General features: G+C 44.8%; 2 protein-coding genes across 3 annotated transcripts in view; one reads left to right on the plus strand and one right to left on the minus strand.

Moving 5' to 3' along the window:
- Positions 1-17151, minus strand: part of Na (sodium leak channel non-selective protein na) — a 69783-nt gene extending 52632 nt beyond the window's left edge. Inside the window, exons 1-13 of one of the 2 annotated variants that reach the window (XM_077698088.1) lie at positions 16982-17151; positions 15230-15345; positions 13909-14094; positions 12957-13040; positions 11972-12111; positions 9731-9859; positions 9444-9589; positions 9198-9340; positions 3516-3620; positions 2886-3107; positions 2654-2821; positions 2049-2108; positions 1824-1955 (exon numbers count right to left, since the gene is read on the minus strand). In XM_077698088.1, coding sequence (XP_077554214.1) covers positions 1824-1955; positions 2049-2108; positions 2654-2821; positions 2886-3107; positions 3516-3620; positions 9198-9340; positions 9444-9589; positions 9731-9859; positions 11972-12111; positions 12957-13040; positions 13909-14094; positions 15230-15331 — 1617 coding nt within the window. In that variant the 5' untranslated portion in view covers positions 15332-15345; positions 16982-17151. The remainder of the gene's footprint in view (positions 1-1823; positions 1956-2048; positions 2109-2653; positions 2822-2885; positions 3108-3515; positions 3621-9197; positions 9341-9443; positions 9590-9730; positions 9860-11971; positions 12112-12956; positions 13041-13908; positions 14095-15229; positions 15346-16981) is intronic. The other variant, XM_077698087.1, reaches the window with a different exon arrangement.
- A 269-nt stretch (positions 17152-17420) lies between these two features.
- Positions 17421-19016, plus strand: part of LOC144169081 (uncharacterized) — a 53632-nt gene continuing 52036 nt past the window's right edge. The window contains exons 1-2 of the mRNA XM_077698089.1: positions 17421-17600; positions 18189-18303. Coding sequence (XP_077554215.1) covers positions 18234-18303 — 70 coding nt within the window. The 5' untranslated portion in view covers positions 17421-17600; positions 18189-18233. The remainder of the gene's footprint in view (positions 17601-18188; positions 18304-19016) is intronic.

Genomic DNA, 19016 nt, shown 5'->3' on the forward strand with positions numbered 1-19016 from the left:
TAGGCCGGTTCATAACTGGGAATATATTTGTCATGGGATGAATTATCATGGGAGCATTCGTCTCAACGAAGCCAGGAGGTTTGTTCTCTTGTGTTGGTTCCAGTGAAAGGGGGTTTAGATTTTTCTCTTTAGGTTTTGGAGGGGTGAAGAAAGCTGTATCCAGCAAGATAAGGAATCCAACAGACAGGCAGGTGAGATTGCAGAAGAGGGTGCTGATATCACACAGAACACCCCCCCCCCCCCTTTACCCCCCCTATCCATCCCTGCTTGGGCCAGCTGATTTCTCTCTTGCTCATATTCTGACTTTATGTTAGCATGACAAAGGTCTGCGTCATATGAAAAAAGAAGTCAGTTTTGTCTCATACTCTACTCCTAATTTTGACTTCGAGTTGCACATCAACAGAGCTGGTGCTATGCTTTTACACAATGAATATTCCTACACTCGCAACAAGGTTAACAAACAGACGCTGCATTGGAGCCCGCAGGAAATGAGCCATTTGCAGGACGAAAGTTACAATTTTGGCTAATAAACATCTTTTGAAGTGGAATGAGCCATTTCACATTCATTTATGAGAAGTGTTAGCATGAATTAACAAGACTGCAGAGCAGTTACTACCTAATACAGAATATTTTTCGCAGCAATAGCTCATTGTATCTCCCTGAAGACTGTATTCTGTCTTCTGAAAGAAATAAAATTAACAAAAAATAAAGGAATAAAATTTGTCTTAGCATCCTCATGACGAAGTTTCCTATGCACCGAACTGCCCTATGATGAATACTAAATGACCTACTACATTACAAACTGGCCTATGACGAAACGTCATGTGACAAAAGGGCCTACAGCTGCATGAAAACATGCAGTATGTGTGATGAATGCCTTGCAATCTTGCTGCAGCTTCGTCGAACACCTTGCAACTTCAAAAATAATGCTAAAAGATTTGCAGGATTCCGCTATTTTTGTCACTCATCTAAACAGTAGTCTACTGATATCGACGACTTTTTATGGGATCACACTTGGGACCATTTTGCCTGGGTTTCCACTAGGGACCATAGTTTCTGGGACCACTTTTTCCAGGACTATTTTGTCGAGGACCATCATCCCACAAACACACAATTCTTCACATTCATTCTTGGTATGGGAAATTCCATGGTGAGTAGGGAGTGGCTCCTTGCCATAAAGCAAGCTAGAATTCTGCAGGTTCTTTTTGTTAGTCAGTAAATTGGTCGTGGTAGTGCCTCAAGCACGTTTTTATTTGCCTGCAAGACCTTTAGTAATACTTTGCCACAGTTTCTGATTCTGAAGTGAGCACTTATTCCGCTATGAGCACTTAATGCTTCTTTAGTGCTGTTTGCCGCAGAATTTTCAAAGCAATTCTATATGCTACAGTATATTGGCTACATTGTACTTTTTTGTGACATCTGCACTGTTCAATGGAGCAAGTTGTTACTGTATGATGCTGCAAAAAACAATAAGAATTTAAAGCCTACACGGAAGAGGATTAGTAAGAATATCCTAGAATATTCATGTTTCAGTCCACTTTAAAGGCACTATGGAGACATATAACCTTGTCTCACTTAACAGGCTGCCCAGCTCATATCTAGCTCACTAAAAATTTGTTTGATGGAAAAGTGTTGCTGGCATAACCCAGGAATCAGGGGTGGATTCGAGATTACCTACTACCAATGTACTGTGCCATTCTGCTTGGTGACCAAATTGAATATACTGAGAGATTGTTAGTGGCAAGACAACTAATAACGAAGGAAGCTCATCGTATTCCTCAATGCGCGCACTACGCTAAGGTTCTGCTCCTTCTCGAGCTCACCTCTGGGAATGATTCAAATTTCATGAAGTCCGATAGGCAGCAGAACAGCTGCATACTGATGCTGGACGTGATCAGCAACAAACACATGGTGAAGATGATCAGGCTGCCCAATTTCTTGCCTGGACCAAATATCTGAAATTGCAGGGTGCAGGAATCACATCTAAGATTATTAAAAAGAAATAAAGACGTCAATGTTCAGGACAGGTTGCAAATACGATATCATACCTTGTAAACAAAATCTTCAAGCACTGGTGATGCTTTTATAAGCCTCACAATCCTGAGGACCTGCACGGAATAAAAATGGAGTGTTTTGAGTGCCCCCAGCCTCATTCGAGAACTTTAGTAGTGGCAGAATGCTAGGATTCCCAGTTGAACATTTTCACCAATGCATTTACCCAGATGTGCCTTCATACTCGGTGACCACTCCTTGAAACTGAAATTTCATAATTCAGATATATGCCAAAACAAAATGCACGTTAAGGGGCATATTGCAGCACAGTGCTCAATATTTCTAAATATCTTGGGGACCTGGTGTTCTGTTTTTCTTGATTGCATCAAATATTGTGCTGTTTCTAATATGGCACCTCCATAGAAAATACTTCTAATAATTACGCAGCAAGAGAACGTCTCAGCCAATGATTAAGCACCTCCCTTAATGCTTCGTGCAAACTATATAAGCTTCAGCATATTTAGGTTAGCCTTATGGCACACAGCCTTAGTCACTAGAATGATGCTGCAAAAAGCAACAAGCGAGCCACTTTCTGCCACGTCCATTTCCTGTTCCATTTGACCGAGTTTCATCCAACGATCCGTGGCGAGCAGATGCGCACCTGGAAGTAGGTCAGCTCGGAGGTGAAGAAGTCCGGGATGAGGTGCAGCGTGGTGCCGATGGCGAGGATGAACTCGAGCTTGTGCAGCGAGCGCTTGATGTAGCCGTTGAATCCCAGGCACCAGATCTTGAGCAGCACCTCGAGGTCGAAGAAGACGGTGAAGCCGATCTGGGAGTTCAGAAACATTGGCGGTAGCAAGCTTGGTAGAGAAAAGAGAAGAAAGGGAGCGGACCTCGGCATAGTAGTAGGTGTGGAAGAAATCCTCCCGGGGTCGCTCGTCGTGCACGAAGGAGATGCTGGCGGCCACGAAGGCGTTCGCCACATTCACCATCATGACAATGACCTGGAACGCAGCCGAGTGGATGGCCACCTGGAGGCATCGCGGCGCCTTGCCGCGACCCTTGCTCTCGTCTACCGTAACCAGCTTCCAGCCAGAATCGTCCCCCTTCAGCACCTGCGACGCAGACGGGGAGGGAGGGAGGGAACGAGAGAGCCCTCTCGATGCACCAGTAGCCAAGACTGGCAAGCCGAATACTGCTGAATCCTTCGAGAGATTGCAACACATTAGCGTGAACAGTGCTTCTGTACCCTGCCATGCCAGGAACTGTTTAGAACAGATCCTGTAACACTTGGGAGCTGTGCACTATGGTATCGCTGATAAAAATGTGAAACCTATTTAGGAATTATCGAAACATTTTTAGTTATGAAACAGCAATCTTGCAAGGGTAATTCATGGGCAATGCAAGATTATGCAGGACTGCTAAAGTATAGATTATGGCTGAGATGGATTACAGCTACTGAGCTTCCTGTGATAAGCAAGCTTTAATGGTACCAATCAGATAAGACTTCTTGTTTTCCTCACCTGAGGTGTTGATTCGGTTTGAATTTGGACCCTTTCCCCCCACATTTGCTGGAATTGTACTCGAATCTCGTTGAATGTTTCCGTGATGACCGCAATGAATACATTCTGCAAAGAGACAGGGAGGGAGAAGGGCACTTTTACAACAATGCAAAAGCTGAAAACTTCACTAGTATAATGTAAACACTAGAGGTGTGCGAATATTCGGAACTTTGATTACTTCATGAATACCGTTTACTATTTGATTCACTCTGCTGTTTTACAGTTCGAAACACTATAAGTGTTTGAATATGTATTCAAAATTAACAGAATAGAGCAATAAAATTGCCTAGCTTGCGCTAAGTCACGCAAGATTTTAGTTATACAAAAACTGGAGGATTTCTTTTTATGTTAGCACTGAAGGACACACACCCCGCATTGCATTAGGCTTGAAATTGTTTATATACATGTTTTGTCGTCCCTTTTTACTCTGGTAGCAGTAGTCATCATCATCATCATCATCATCAGCCTATCTTCGCCCACTGCAGAGCAAACGCCTCTCTCATTATTCTCCAATTACCCCAGTCCTGTGCCAACTGTGACCAATTTATCCCCGCAAACTTCTTAATCTCATCTGCCCATCTAACTTTCTGCCGCCCCTTGCAAGGCTTGCCTTCTCTAGGGATCTACTCTGTTACCCTCAATGACCAATGGTTATCTTGCCTTCGCATTACATGCCCTGCCCACGTCCATTTCTTCTTCTTAATTTCTACTAATATGTCCTTAACACGCGTTTGTTCCCTGACCCACTCTGCTCTCTTCTTGTCCCTTAATGTTACACCTATCATCTTCCGCTCCATTGCCCGCTGAGTCGTTCTCAATTTAAGTTGAACCCTCTTAATGAGCCCCCAAGTTTCTGCCCTGTAGGTGAGTACCAGTAATATGCAGCTGTCATGCACTTAATTCTACAGGGACAATGGTAGGCTGCCAGTCATTATCTGAGAATATCTGCCGTATGCACTCCATCCCATTCTTATCCTTCTAACTATCCCTGTCTCATGGTTGGGATCGGGGGTCACAACTTGGCCTAAGTAGATATATTCGCTTACCACTTCTACTGCCTCACCACCTATCTCAAACCGCTGTGCTGTCCTGAGGTTATTGACCATTACTTTGGTTTTCTGCATGTTCATTTTCAGGCCACAGGTGAAATGTGGATGCGCACATCAAAAGTCTATGTGATGGTTCGTCAAAAATGATCGAAGGGAACGTTTAAACGTTGATGGACGTACTTGTGTTTTAACCGTATAAGGTAGCTCGTTCCATATTTTGATTGAAGTAAAAGTGAATGTCTGTTTACCGAAGTTCGTGCGTACCTTTGGAAGTACTAAAAAGTTATTTTGCAATGAAAAACGAGTTTGGTTAGTCTTTTCTACTTTAGTTCTGCCAATAATATAGAGAAGGTCGGGATCATTGAAAAGGCGAAAGGTAGTTGTGGCAACGTTAAATGCTATGGTGTGAGTAATCGCAAGAAGTTTAAGATCAAGAAAAAGGGGGGCAACGGGAGCATCAAAACGACTACAGGTGATTATGTGCAGTACCCGGTTTGAATTTGCTGTAATGGTGCTATGTGGGAGTTGTAAGTCAGACCCCATGACCCTATACAATAGTTTATGTGACTGTGGAAAAAAGCATAGTATAAGGTAATTAGGATCTGTTTCTCGAAGGAATGGCGCGCTTTTATTAGTAACCGAACACCATATGCAACTTTCTTCCTGATTGGGTTAATGTGTTTTCAAAGGATTTCTACAAGTGTTATACCGTTGAATTCGGGATAAAATGAACTGCATGCTGGAGCTATTTTAATTGGCTCATTTTGCCTCAAATAAATGTTATGAGTAATAATTAGAGGTCATTAAAGGGGTCCTGAAATACCTTCCGCCGATGCGTGGATGTACATGTAACCAAATAAAGCAATGTATTAGTAATCTCCTCCCGCAAGAATTTTGTTGAAGCGATGAGTATTAGCTGAGAAATCGTAAATCAAAAAACGCGCATTATCGCCGCGCCGCGTTTCCTCCTCCTTTCAACTTACTCTCCGCTGTTGACGGCGAGCGAGCCTTCCCTCCCGTGATGCTGCGCTCCTCGGCGGTGACGTACTTCCGCTATTGCGCTGCTCCCACAGCCGTCTGCTACGGGCAAGCTTTGTTGACCCCATGAATTCTGCACTCCGCTCAAGGCTGGAAAAGCGAACGAAAAATCTGGCCCCATGTGTGCGGCGGCCTGGCCTTGCCCTTTCGCGGTGTACGTTGCTCCAGAACTTTGCTATCGGCGGCACGCGACTTTTTATCGGCGGCGAACTCGCAGCCGCACGGGGAGGATCCTGCGCTCGCTCCCTTGGATGCACAGCGCACTGTTTATCCAAAAAGCGCCGTATCAGATGTGGCCCCGCTCGTGCCGGGTCTTATTTTGCGGCGGTGGTAATTCCTGCCGGCGGCATGTGAAAAAGACATTTTGACCCGATACAGAACCCGTGCACAAAACGCCAGTTCAGCTTGGGGCGACGCGTGGTGGAGAGCGGCAACGTTGGCAAAACATGCTCCGCCACGGCTCTGAGCTTCCTCGCGCTGGAGCGAGCACCATTTCTTTGACAATATTAAACATCGGTTGCCCTGGCAACAAGGCACAAACCGCTCTAGAAGTCAGTTACCGTTGCGTGATCCCGGTTCAGCTTGGGGCCCCACCTCGCGGCATATGGGCACTGCAGGCATACTACTCACTCCCATTTGGAAGTGCGAGATGTGTTTGGCATTACAGGAGGCGATGGTGTGTGTGTTGTGGACGCCTTTGTTTCTCGATGAAATGCGTTGTGCTTCTGCGGGTGGATAGTGCTTCCCATGGTCTGGATTATCTTTCTCAAGCGGCGTACGACTCAACCTCGCATGGGGTATGTGCAGTGTGCGTGGCTAAAAGCCATCTCGGCTTGTGCGCCGGAGTTAAGTGACTTGCTGTTCGTCCCCGCAAACCGCGCGCGAGGTGAGTGCCGAATTTACGAGGGGCAGGAGGAGGCAACCCATCGTCTGTCAATCGCGGTTCGGACTTGCAACGCATGTTGTGACGTTTTGTTCGTTCGAAACGCATCTCTGGATTGTTTGGAAGTTGAATAAAATGTATGGGTCAAACCCGGGCATTCGGCTCAGGGCGTTCTCTGCGATTGCAAGAAAGAAGTGCCACGGGGCTTCAACGCTTTCTTTGTGGAACGTACTCGAGTAAGATTCATGTCGTGTTATGGCCCTGTCGCATTCAATACAAACGGTTAAGCGTTTGTTTACACTTGTTTCGTTTGTTGTAAAATGTCCAAGCACTCCGGCACTCCGCTGGCAGATCAGCCGGCGAGCCGACGCTGAGCAGACGACTCATCTCTTTGCCGGAAGTGCGTGAAAAAGCCGCCCAATAGCAGGATGTCTAGCTCATGACGAACATCTGGGAATCGATGATGTAGACATGTGAAGATGGCGGCGTCCAAAAACACGAAGGAAAGGGTGAGAAAAAAGCGACCAACTTTGCAACAAAAGTGTGAGCTTTCCGCTGCGCGTAAAAGAGTAATACTTGGCACAGATGATGTTGACGACCCAATCTAACGATTGCGCTAGTCAATTTAGTGTGCTCAAAACGCCTTTCAGGGCCCCTTTAAGTTTTCAGAAAACTGTACTTGGCATAATTAGATTATTTCTACCCAATCAACTATCTTTACAGGAATATAAATAGCTTCAGCATGCATGGCAGGTCTTAAGCTACACATCCATACCATTTATTTAAAAAAAAATTGAATAAAAAGTTCCTTAAAGGGGCCATGATCACACCCTCCGCCGATACATGGATGTACATATAACTAAATAAAGCAACGTATTACCAATAATCTCCTGCAAGAAATTTTTGTTAAAGCGATGAGTATTAGCTGAGAAATTATAAATAAAAAACCTCCCACTGCCGCTGCAACGCGTTTCCTCCTTTTCTCACCACTCTCCTCACTGTTGATGGCGCGTGAGCATTCCCTCCCATGATGCTTCACTCATCAGAAGTTGCGTCTCCAGCCATTTCCGATTTTGTGCTCCACTGAATGCACGTTGCGGTGGGTGCTATCGGTGGCACGACGAAACAAGTTTAAAGCTGTGGAAAACTTGTGATCACAAATGCACTGATTCGATATGCTTTATCAACTGCACGGGGAGGATCGTATGTGTCTTGTTTGCTTTCACACAGCATGCACACTGTTTATCCGAAACCTGCCGGGGTGGGGCCTCATTTTGCAGTGTTCCAGTAATTCCTGCCAGTAGCATGTCAAGAAGACATTTTAAAGTTGCAGAGAACCCATGCAAGAAAGGTGCCGGTGCGGACCGCTCGATCAGTCGCAATGAACGGCCTTCCTGGGAAGGTACAGAGCAAACCTGCGGTGCACTCAAGCAGGGTGCAAGCGTGTTTTGACCAGCTGTACCCATGTCTTGTAACGAGAAGTGTGGTAATAGAGTAATAAAGGTAAATATAGACGAACATGATAACGTGCAAGTGTACTGCCAGAGAAGCGAATTAACCAAAGGCGCCACAACAACCCGCCGACACTTCTGTTCGCCAGAAGTGCGAGAAGAAAACCGTTCAATAGCAGGATCTCTTCTTTGTGACGCACATGGGAGGATCAGTGATGTACATGTGTTTAAACAGCAGTGTCCAAAAACACGCAGGAAAGGGTGGGAAAGGCGCAGTAAAGTTTGCAACGACTGCAGGTAAAAAAGTTACACTTGGCACAGATGACATTGACCACCCAACCTAACGACTGCGCTTGTTCATTTAGTGTGCTCAAAATGCCTTTCAGGACTGCTCTTGAAGGACTCCCATGATACATATGATTCTTTTTTTTAACCTTGAGGATTCATTAATTTATCATCTTTCAATGACCTTGCCAGGCCCCATACATGTTGTGCATGTGTACTCAGTCTGAATCATAGTTCCTATCCACAAAATTGACAACATGAGTGATTTTTAGTGATTCGTCTCTCTTTAACAGGCATATCTATATGAACTAAAAATAAATTATTGCATGTGCCCTTGAAGCACCACACCTAGAAATGCCCATAAACATATATCTGTCTAACTGTCACTCATGCTGTGAATGTTTATTTGTTTCTAGTTATGGAACGAAAACATAGGTTGCATGTCATGAGCACTTATAGCAGGTATACATAGGACAGCAGTTTTTGTAAAGAGGCCCTCAGACTTTCTGTGGCTTGAGATAGCATTTTTATAGGATCCGCAAAGTTCGCAGTTTCACTTGTTATCATTTTTTAAGTTCAACTAATCTTTGCCAAGTATCTTTACAGCTTCCCTACACAGCAGGTACCTTCGAGTCAACTTCTCCACATGGCGGTGGAGATTGTGGAGAAGCCAAAGAAGCATCTGTTGCGTAAAAGAAGCGTGTGAGCAACCCTGACAACCCTCTCTGACAACATGTGCTTATTATTTTCATTTTTTATCAGGGAAGACGGGAGATGAAGGGATGACTGCTGCCCTCCTTCACCAACTAGTCCACACAGCGTGCGTGCATGGCTGAGGACCAACACCAATTAAACGAAAGCTGCAGAAAGCAGTGACATGCTGTATTTCCCGAGCACATGGAGGAGGCATAGGAGCAGCCCAGCAGACACCACTCACTTTGACCAGCCACGCGAGGAAGAAGATCATGGTGGTGAAGTAGAAGGTGGCTCTCCATGCTGGAAGACTATCCATGGCCTGGTACATGAGAATGGCCCATCCCTCGGGGGAGGCTGCTTGGTACACCGTGAAGAAGCTGTGGGCTGCGCATTGAATCAGGGAGGAGGGGGGGAAGCACGAGGTTTTCATCGCTCTCACCACCACTGCCCCCGACGGGGAGCACGCTAGGTGTGGTCTGAGCCTCACCGAAATCGTCGAAGCCATTGAACCCAGAAATGCTCTTTGGAAGATTCAGATCCATGCACACCATTCCCTGAGGACATTCATACCCGGACTCTTTGTCCATTGAACAGTAGGCGTCTGGCACTGCGAGGTCGTTCAGCGTGACCTTCCTGCAGGGACAGGCAGCGGGGGCAGTCATGCAATGACTTGTGAATGGCAAAGAGGCCCAAACTGCTATCTGAATCTTGCAGTACTATTCTCCTGAAGAAATGACGACCTGAGATAGGGTGGGCAGGCAGACAGACACTCACTCTGCAATCGTTCCATTTCTAACACAGTGGCTGCTCATCTCGCCGAAAAACTGTACTCCCAGCAGACCATACAGGGACATGAAGAACAGGAAGAACAGCGTCACATTGTATATCTGCTGGCTTGATCGCCTGCACAGAGGAGAAGAGAGAGAGGGAGAGGGGGTGGTTATACCACGGGTCTCTTAACGTGGTGTGCACACAATGTGAGAGTGGTGTCAATATTCAACAAGAGCACTACTACGGCCTCTCCAGTTATAACACGAGGTTATAAGACTGCATTTCTATCACTTGATTTACGACATGGATGTGATCTATGGTTGAATACTCTTGTCTAACCAGCTTGCTCTCTGGGCTGTAGGAAATCCAGGCATTCACCTTTACGGCTAACTATAATTTTGATGAACAGCTTGTAAACAACTGACAGTAGACTGACGAGTCTGTAATTATTGAGGTCCTTGGGATCTTTCTTCTTAGGATTCAGAACAAAATCGGCATTTTTCCAGGCTATAGGGACTTCTTTAGTCTTCAAGCATTCCGAAAATAGTACAGCAAGCTTTTCCATATCTCCTCCCTTCTTCTAAAGATCTATGGTTATGCTGTCATCACCTGCAGTTTTTCCTATTTTCATGCCTTTGAGAGCCTTTCCAACTTCCTCTTTAGTTACTAGTGGGACGTCGCAAGTTGAGCTTGTATTCTCAGCAGTTTCCCCTGGTCTAACGTCACTGACATACTGCAGCCCGGTGTAGAATTGTTCTGCTGCCTTTATTATCTCGTCCAAGTTGTGCGCAATGTTTCCCTGCTCATCTGTGAGTGTGTACATCCTGTCTTTGCCGATGGCTAGCTTTCTCTTAGTTGCTCTCAAGCTTCCCCCTATTTGCAGCGTTTCCTCAATCCCCATGTTATATGCACGAATGTCGTTTGTCTTACATTTGTTAATCTGTTTTGACAGCTCGGCTAATTCCAGCCAATCTGCCATATTTGACACTTTCATGTTGTTACATTTGGCAATTCATTCCTTTGTCGTTTTTGTTAATTTTCCAGTTTGTTCCCTATATGTTGCTTCTCCCACAGCTTCTGCTGATTCCCTGAGTGCCGATGTTAGGTTGTTATTTACCCTGTCTACACTGACCTCATTCTGCTCATCTAGAAGCGCGAATTTGTTTTGAAGAATTATTTTAAACTCCCGCAATCTGGCTCTGACCGACTCCATGCAGGGTTTCTTAGTTTTCATGAGTTTCCTTCTTTCTCTTCTAAGATTCAGCCTTAGCTTGCATCTAACCATCATGTGATCGCTGCTCTGAATCTTACAGAGCACCTCCACGTCCTACACGATACCCGGGTTGTCACTTAGAATGAGGCCAATTTTGTGTTTGGTTGTACCATCCGGACTTTTCCATGTCCATTTCCTGTTCTTTCATTTGTAGAAGAATGTGTTCATCAACCTCAGGTTATTTCTCTCTGCAAATCCCACCAGTGTATTTCCTCGACTGTTGCGATTGTCTATTCCAAAGTTTCTCACTGACCTTTCTCTTGTTTGCTTCTTATTGACCTTTGTGTTACAGTCTCCCATTACTGAACTGCACATGTCACATCTAGCACCAACAAAACTGATTTTACATGTTGTCTGTATGGCCTGCAACAAAAATACTAAATCAATTTGAGAAACTTTACCACTTTCCTGTCATTAGCCATGAATTAACTATACACAATTTGGACAACGGACTTAATCAGGCTGTGTTTACGCTTACTGTAAATTTACTGTTTGTTTACTGCAGGCTGTTGCAAGGTGAAAAAAGTAAAAAATTTTCCTTTAAAGGGCCAAAGATGTCGCCAGGAGTTAAGGCACCTTGGCTGTCAAATAGGCACCACAGGCCTAGCCGCCCCTTTGGACCAAATAAAGTTAGAATCCTCTGAGAAAATGTGAGCTCGTTCCTGCCTGGTCTGGGTACTTTGCCACAAGGCAAGGCGCTTCAGAGGGGAAGCCAGCTTGCAGTTTCTGATTTTCAAAGCAAGGGAGAAATGTTTTGAAGAAGTACTTTGACGTGAAAAGCAAACAGAATATTTGGACAGTTAGCGAAATGCGACATAACAAAGATATTTGCAAACTTGCCTCCCATTCAAAACTATTTCGCAATGTATAAAATAGTATATCTCAAAACTAGATCCCATTTCTCCTGCAACCAGATACGAACAGTTCCCATAATGCGAATCATGGATGACAGCACTTTGCGAGGCACTCACTTGAAAATCTGGTTGATTCGTGACTTGGGCATGGAGAACTTGAGGAAGACTCGGATGAAGCGTATCATGATGAGGGGTCGAGGAGCTCGCAGGATGGACAGGTAGGAGAACTTGGGAACCACTGCGGTGATTTCGAAAACCTGCCACACCCGCAGGAAGGAAGGGAGAGGTTAGCGCACTGCAGTTGGGCAATTAGAGCTTAAGAGCTTAGAGCTTAAGCTTGCCGGATTTGCTTTCATTGGACAGATGCAATGCGCTAAGCAAGGCACATACTATAATTGCCACACTATGAACGGTAATTATCCCCGCAAGGGTATGTGCCGACTACTCGGAAACCGCCATGACCACTAACTAGGCGAAGCCAGAGACCTGGTTAGAAGAAGAAGACGTTCTGCCTGCTTAATTGCTACCGTGTGTGTGCTGTATACTGATTAAAACTAGTCCTCTGTTTGGCAACCATCTGTACCTCTCGTGACAATATGAAAATACAGTAAATCAATCTGCTACATATTTTTAATGACTTTACAGGTGCACTAAATTGGAAGAGGTTCACAAAACAGTTTGGTATAATTGATGAATCAACTGAAAAAATATACCCATGTATGCAAGCAATTTTAAATAAGCTAGATGTACAAACAACGATTTGAAAGCTGAGTTGATATAAAATGGCACAGGCATGTTCTATTATCAAACACACACACACACACACACACACCTACAGTTTTCAAAATTAAAGCAGCACCAGACATAAAGAAGAATTTCTTGGACCTTCAAAGGACGACGCATCTGCCAAATTAATCCTTGTCAAATTTCATTCCTAAAACACCTGCGATTTTACTGTTTCTGCAGTGTGTTCAGATGCTAGTTTTGACAAGTTTCCTTCAATGGTCAAAGAAGACAATGTAAGCGGCATTCAACTGCATCAATTGTACATGCTTATGCCTCCACTGTTGCATGTACGTAGAACTGAGGGACGATGGCTCACCTGAAGAATAACTGATATCCAAAGAAAAAATACCATGGTGGCATCGAACTGACACCACCGGTCTTTCAGGTAGGGTGACTCTCCCTGAAAGTGAAAGGCGATGAGGAAGTCAATCCACAGTGGCTACCGGCATTGACAAAACTACCAGAGAATAAGCCCTCTCAAAGCCCCACAGTCTTCAAAAAATCACCTCAACTGCCGCATTAGATGATGCACCTGATAACTGGCCACTTTAAGGGGGGACATGGCTCTTAAAACAATTCCTTTTAATTTTTAAGTAAACTGTGTGAAACTTGCCTGTCTTGCTGCTTTCTTCCCCACTGATTTCGAAAATGCCATTATTTTTCAAGTAAGTCGATAAGTTCCCAAGATAATTAGAAATAATTAGCCATTTTTGGAGGAACAATAGACAAAGCAGTGTTGGCCATAAAACTGTAATCTTTATATTTTCGCATACTATGAACTCTGGTGAATGCAATAAGAGAATCGGTCTTCTGGTGCACCACTTGGAACCAATTTTACACCTCATTAAACTTTGGTATTTAAAATGTGCATCCAAAATTGTTCCTCACCACGGGTGCCACTAAAGTTTAATGAGCTGTGAAATTAGTTCCAAGTGGTGCACCAGAAGACCGATACTCTTATTGCATTCACCAGGGTTCATAGTATGGGAAAATATAAAGATTACAATTTTATGACCAACACTGCTTTGTCTATCGTTCCTCTAAATATGGCTAATTACCTCTAATTATCTTGGGAACTAATTGCTGACTCAGAAAATAATGGCATTTTCGAAATCAGTGGGGAAAAAGCAGCAAGACTGGCAAGTTTCACACAGTTTACTTCAAAAAATTAAAAGGGATTGTTTTAAGAGCCATGTCCCCCCCCCCAATGCATATTAGCACTTTGGAGGGACTTCCCTCGCAGCAGCACAACCAATTAATGAGCGCACCGTGATGAGGCCGCGGATGTGCATCTTGGCGATCATCTCTGCGGTGAAGAGCAGAGTGGCGAAGATGTCCCAGCAGAAGGTGACGTACACCAGGGGTGGGTGCTTCTCAAAGGTTCGCGTCGTGTTCAGGCTCACGGACACCAGGGACAGGAGCGCACACATGCGCAGCACTCGCCGCACCCACACCTGCACCAACGGCAAGGCAGCAGCAATGCAGCGGTTTAGTTTGGGGAGCGAACAGTAGGGGGCTAGCTGCTCTTCACTCCTGCACACACCAGCTTCTTTGAGACACCATCTACCAATTGACGGTGATACATTCAGACACCCGTTGCGGTTTTTTAAGCGTGAACCAGACAATGCGAGCCATCAAGAGCCACAGTCACTGGAAATTAAGCCACCATTGTCAAACTTTGTGGAAACACATGTTAGGACACACATTTTAGGCTAGGTGGCACCTCCCAATGCTTTATTCAGTTTTTATCATATAATAGTACTCCACTGCCCACAATTTCAGGCTGCTCAGAAATGTGGGAAATTGAGATGCGACAAAGCCCAAGGGAAGATAAAAAAGAGCACTGGAGCCTAATTAGGGCAGGCAAAAAATTGCCACAAAGCCACAGGGCATATGTCATCTGTGCAATGTTGCATTGGTATAACCTTGAATTTAGACTTGTTGTGAGTGTTCAATGCAGCTAAAATTTTATGAGAAAAAAATGCCCTATATGGTGAATAGTATTGTATGTTGAATGTGCTCAAAATTATTTTGCTCAGAAAATGATGTTTGTGAAACTGCCACTTAAGCCAAAGTCAGTTTGTACAAATTGATTTATTCAATAAAAAGTATTTTTAACTGAACCCAACTGAATTTTTTCCCTGTTAACATGCATCACACATGTCCAGCTGTGTTCAAGTATTTTAAATTCTTATTAGTGTTTTTTTAATTGTTATTTTGGGTGCAAGGCTATAAGCTGTCATTTGCAATAAATGACAACTCTGTTATTTTACTTGAATTTCTCTGCCTTTATTTACTTGCATGACAATTTGCATTTTTCTGCCATTTGCCACTGGGCAACAAGTATTTTTTGCACGGCCAATATATATCAGGAAAAGTCCTTTAGGTGGAATAAGTTTCTCATTGACGAAACACCATTCACTCAAAATCTTCCACACAGTAACGAAGAGAAGGTTTGTATGCACTATATCAGCAATCCTGTAGAGGCCAGTTTATTACACGCAATCACACAAGAACTCTGGACACAAGGACGCTGCAACACATGTCATTTGCACAATAAGGAGAGTTGAAGTGCTGACGTGCACTTGCCTTATTAACCCATTCGATATCAGCATTTTCATTAAGGCTTTCATCAGGTCCATAGTCTGCGAGGATGGGCTCTCCTCGGACGCTTTGTTTTCTGGCTAGCATTGTTCACGTATAGACTGGAAAGAGAAGAAGAGCGGGTCATCACTCATTAAACGTCATTTTTAATTCATGTACAACAGCACGTACACTCTCACTGCACCTTTATTTACGACATAAGGTAAGGAAAGAGGTCTACATTGTATTTACATGAAAAAATACATGCACATTTACTCTGTGAAAGCAACTGGGTGTAACATATGCAATAGAAAGCATGCACACATCGACAATTGTAGCTCTTTTACTCTAGACATATAAATTAAATGATCTAAAAAAAAATGTGCCCCTTTTTGAGGTGTACATGATGTGCTTCTGGCAGCCCATCTGTACCAACCCGGCTTCAAATTTTTGTGTATCAGTGAACCATTTATTGAGCTCGGGGCCTGCTTTGTCTGAAGCTGGAATTCAATAAACCACTTTATAAGCTTCATTCCGAGCTGTAGTAAATAAATTCAGAGGTATATGAGCTGTATATGATTCTCAGTACAGAAATAATATATCACAATTTGTAGAATTTGCCTCTAGCTGGAAGTGGAAGATAATTCTATATATATATACACCTTGAAGCATAGATATGCTCTCAATAAAAATATGAATGAATGAAATGTCTTTATTTATTGTAGGATGGCTCTTAAATTTGGCCTATAAGAGGGGGGAAGGGGGTGTAAGAGAAAATAGAAATAAAAGAAAGAAAGCTTGCATACCCATATATATAGTGCAACATACATTTTTGCATTGGCCAATCCCTCCTAGCTGTAATTATACCCACAGGAGGGATTGGCCAATGCATAAGTAAACGAGTAAATTCTAGACAGACTCAGATTCGTACGCGTAGCTGTCAACAAAAACAACAACAACAAAAAAAAAACTCTGGTCAGGTGCGCGCGCATGCAACACATAACATATGCATATACATGCCTACACAGATATTTATGGCTCCGCGCATCTTTGCTCGCATTTTGCACAATCAATTTATTTTTGCGCTTCATTTTCCGAGAAACGTGGTTTCTTTTTCTGAATTTAGATTGTGAGGACAGATAATAACGCGTAAAATTTTATTAATTTGCGATCGGCGCAATTAAGCTTGCACGCGCGTGAGAGCGATAAGACAAACGAAGAGAAAGTAAGGGGGAGAGAGAAAGCCCGCCATTCGAGGCACTTTCCCTGTACTCTCCACAAACCTAAACCACTCGAGCTCAGTTCCAAGCGAAACAAATAAAAAGAGTGCCAGCATTGCAACGGCCGGCGCCAATATACATAAACACGTACGCGGATGGTTTATTTTTCCACTCGTTTACGTCTCGCTCAGCGCCCAAATCGCGGATATAGCGCATACACAAACCTTGAGCCCCGTTTTCGGAGCCCACGGCTAGCGCAGGCGCAGCATCTGGCGCCGAAGAGATCGCGCGCACGTAGTCGATCGCCCATCCGCGCGATCGTTCTCAGTGCGGCCGGCGTGCACGTACTAGACGTAGTACACAGCGAGGCCGTTAAAACCGCCGGCGGTTGGCCGTTTCGGGCAAGGAGATGGGCTAGCGGTGAGCGGCGAACGACGCAGCCACCATCGATTTCATGGCTACCTGTCATCGTGCGGCCGATCGCGATGTTGAGTGCGTGCGTTGCGAAAGTGGGAGGCGCGCCGTGCGGACCGCTCACCTTGGAGGGTCGTGGTAGCCCTATTAAGAAATGATCAGGATAGGTGAACAGCACGACGACTCGAAGTCGCATCTTCTCCGACGGCCGGCCTGCTCATTCCACGGGCCGGCGGTTGGATGCGGCGTTTCTGCGTGGAACAGCGGAACAGAGCGGCTGCCGGCGATGAGGAGCAGAAAGACGGATGGTGAGGAGCGCGCCAGAAAGGAGGAGTCTGCGCACTGCGATCCCTTTCTCAACGTCTGGTGCGCTTTTAATTGTAATTTTTGCAAGGTTATAATTTTAAAACACATTACCAAGCTTACTAAACTTAAAAATAATAACAATATTTACTTGAAGTAAAGTTGCAAAAAAAAATACGCAAAATTTAACTTGTCAACCAAAGCTTGGCTCAGCGCATCACTAGCGCCATTTTGACGTTTGTCGTTACAAATACCCGTCACGTCTGTGACGCAGCCGGTTTCGCCGGGACGTTTGAAGCGTTTGGAGGTTTGAAACGAGTGATAGGGCGCTAGGCCCCCTAGTCTGTGCTAGGGCTTATCTGATTTCTCTCTTCGACGTTTGAACAGGGCTTCTGGCCCTCGCAACCGCCAAGATTGAGGAAATAGAAGCGCTGGCACAGGTAAAGGGCCTGTTGGCGTGGGCCACTTCCGTTTGTTCCCCCATTTAAAGTCTGCTGTCTGTGCTACAGCTGACATGTTGTAGCGCTTCTTTATGTTTCTGAGCGCTCTTGTTTAGGCCACTTTCCGTTTTATTCTTTCGAAATTTTAAGGCGTATTTGTGTACACCGTAGTTACCGTAGTTATCACGCCTTCCGGTACTAGAATGTGGCCCATGAACGGCGTCGCATGTTTACGCCGCTGTCATGTAATTTGATCATGCCCGGGGCGCTGGTCGAATGACGTCCGTCGCGTCCGGCGCCAGCGGAGTCGTTCGCAGAAGTCGTGTCGTCTTCTATTTCCGTTGTCTGCGCGCACTTACGGAGGCGTTCGTAAGCGTCTTCCTGAGAGACTGAGTCACTTGCGCGAGTTCCTCGTTGTGGTCGCTCGGCGTTGTGTTTGTTTCTCGGCCGAGAGGAAGCGCTTTGAGCTCGCTTGGCTAACCTGTGGCAGGGGGTGTGTACGCGTCGCGCGAAGTGTTGGACGCTTGTACAAGCTTACGCGGGAAAATATTTACGTACTGGCGGCCCTGATGGCGGCAATCTTTGCAGAGCCTTTTGGCCCGTGTGAAGGCTCGCAACGAGAGTCATAGCAAGATGTTGCTGCCGCACTCATCCAAACGCAAGATAGAGGACGTTGTTCCACCCGAGAGTCCCGCGGATTCCGGTAAGAAGTGTTTGTTTTGCTTTTATCTTGAATGTTGTTATCAGTTGCCGAGTGGAAGATGCATCAACTGTTGCTTTCGATGTCGTTGTCGCATGTTTCTTGCTAGTTCTTTTTGTGCGCAGTTGGGCGTTGCATGTTTGTAGTTAATTGTTTTGATGCCGCCTACAACAGCTGATGGGCATTAAGGAACCATGAAGACAACATACAACTTTGTTCAGTTTGAAGGAACAGCCTATGATAACTTGCTCAGTTCCATTACAAGCATGGACGAAGTTTTGTAGCCGAAAAAAAAAGCGCCAGAAAGATTGAAACAATATCAAATTTCGCGCTATAGTGACGTAATGTGGGCGCGAATGACATATTAAGGGCCAGCACCAAAAAAATAGCTTGCACTGATGTCACTGTAGCTGAACAATTAACAACGTGCACGGTGAAAGGCAGTGAATTTATCTGGTGCTCTTATCTAGAGCAGCACTAGGAAAGCTGAGCAGTGCACCAGAAAGGGCGGTGGGGACGTCACATGCAAGCCATGCATAGTTATCCGTGTGTAAACTGCACGTTAGCATTCAAGTGATATGGTGAAATGGAACTAGAGACCACCCCACTACAATTTTTCAGTCGTGTTTCTTTACTGACAGTGGCTTAAGTCAGTGACCGCCAATTGCACAAGTAGCATTCTGTGCCGCCATAGAAAAATCACCGGAAAGTAGTGA

The sequence above is a fragment of the Haemaphysalis longicornis genome, unplaced genomic scaffold (assembly GCF_048455015.1).
Source record: "Haemaphysalis longicornis isolate Haplotype H1 unplaced genomic scaffold, Haemaphysalis longicornis Haplotype H1 scaffold_2, whole genome shotgun sequence".
NCBI classification, from domain to species: domain Eukaryota; kingdom Metazoa; phylum Arthropoda; class Arachnida; order Ixodida; family Ixodidae; genus Haemaphysalis; species Haemaphysalis longicornis.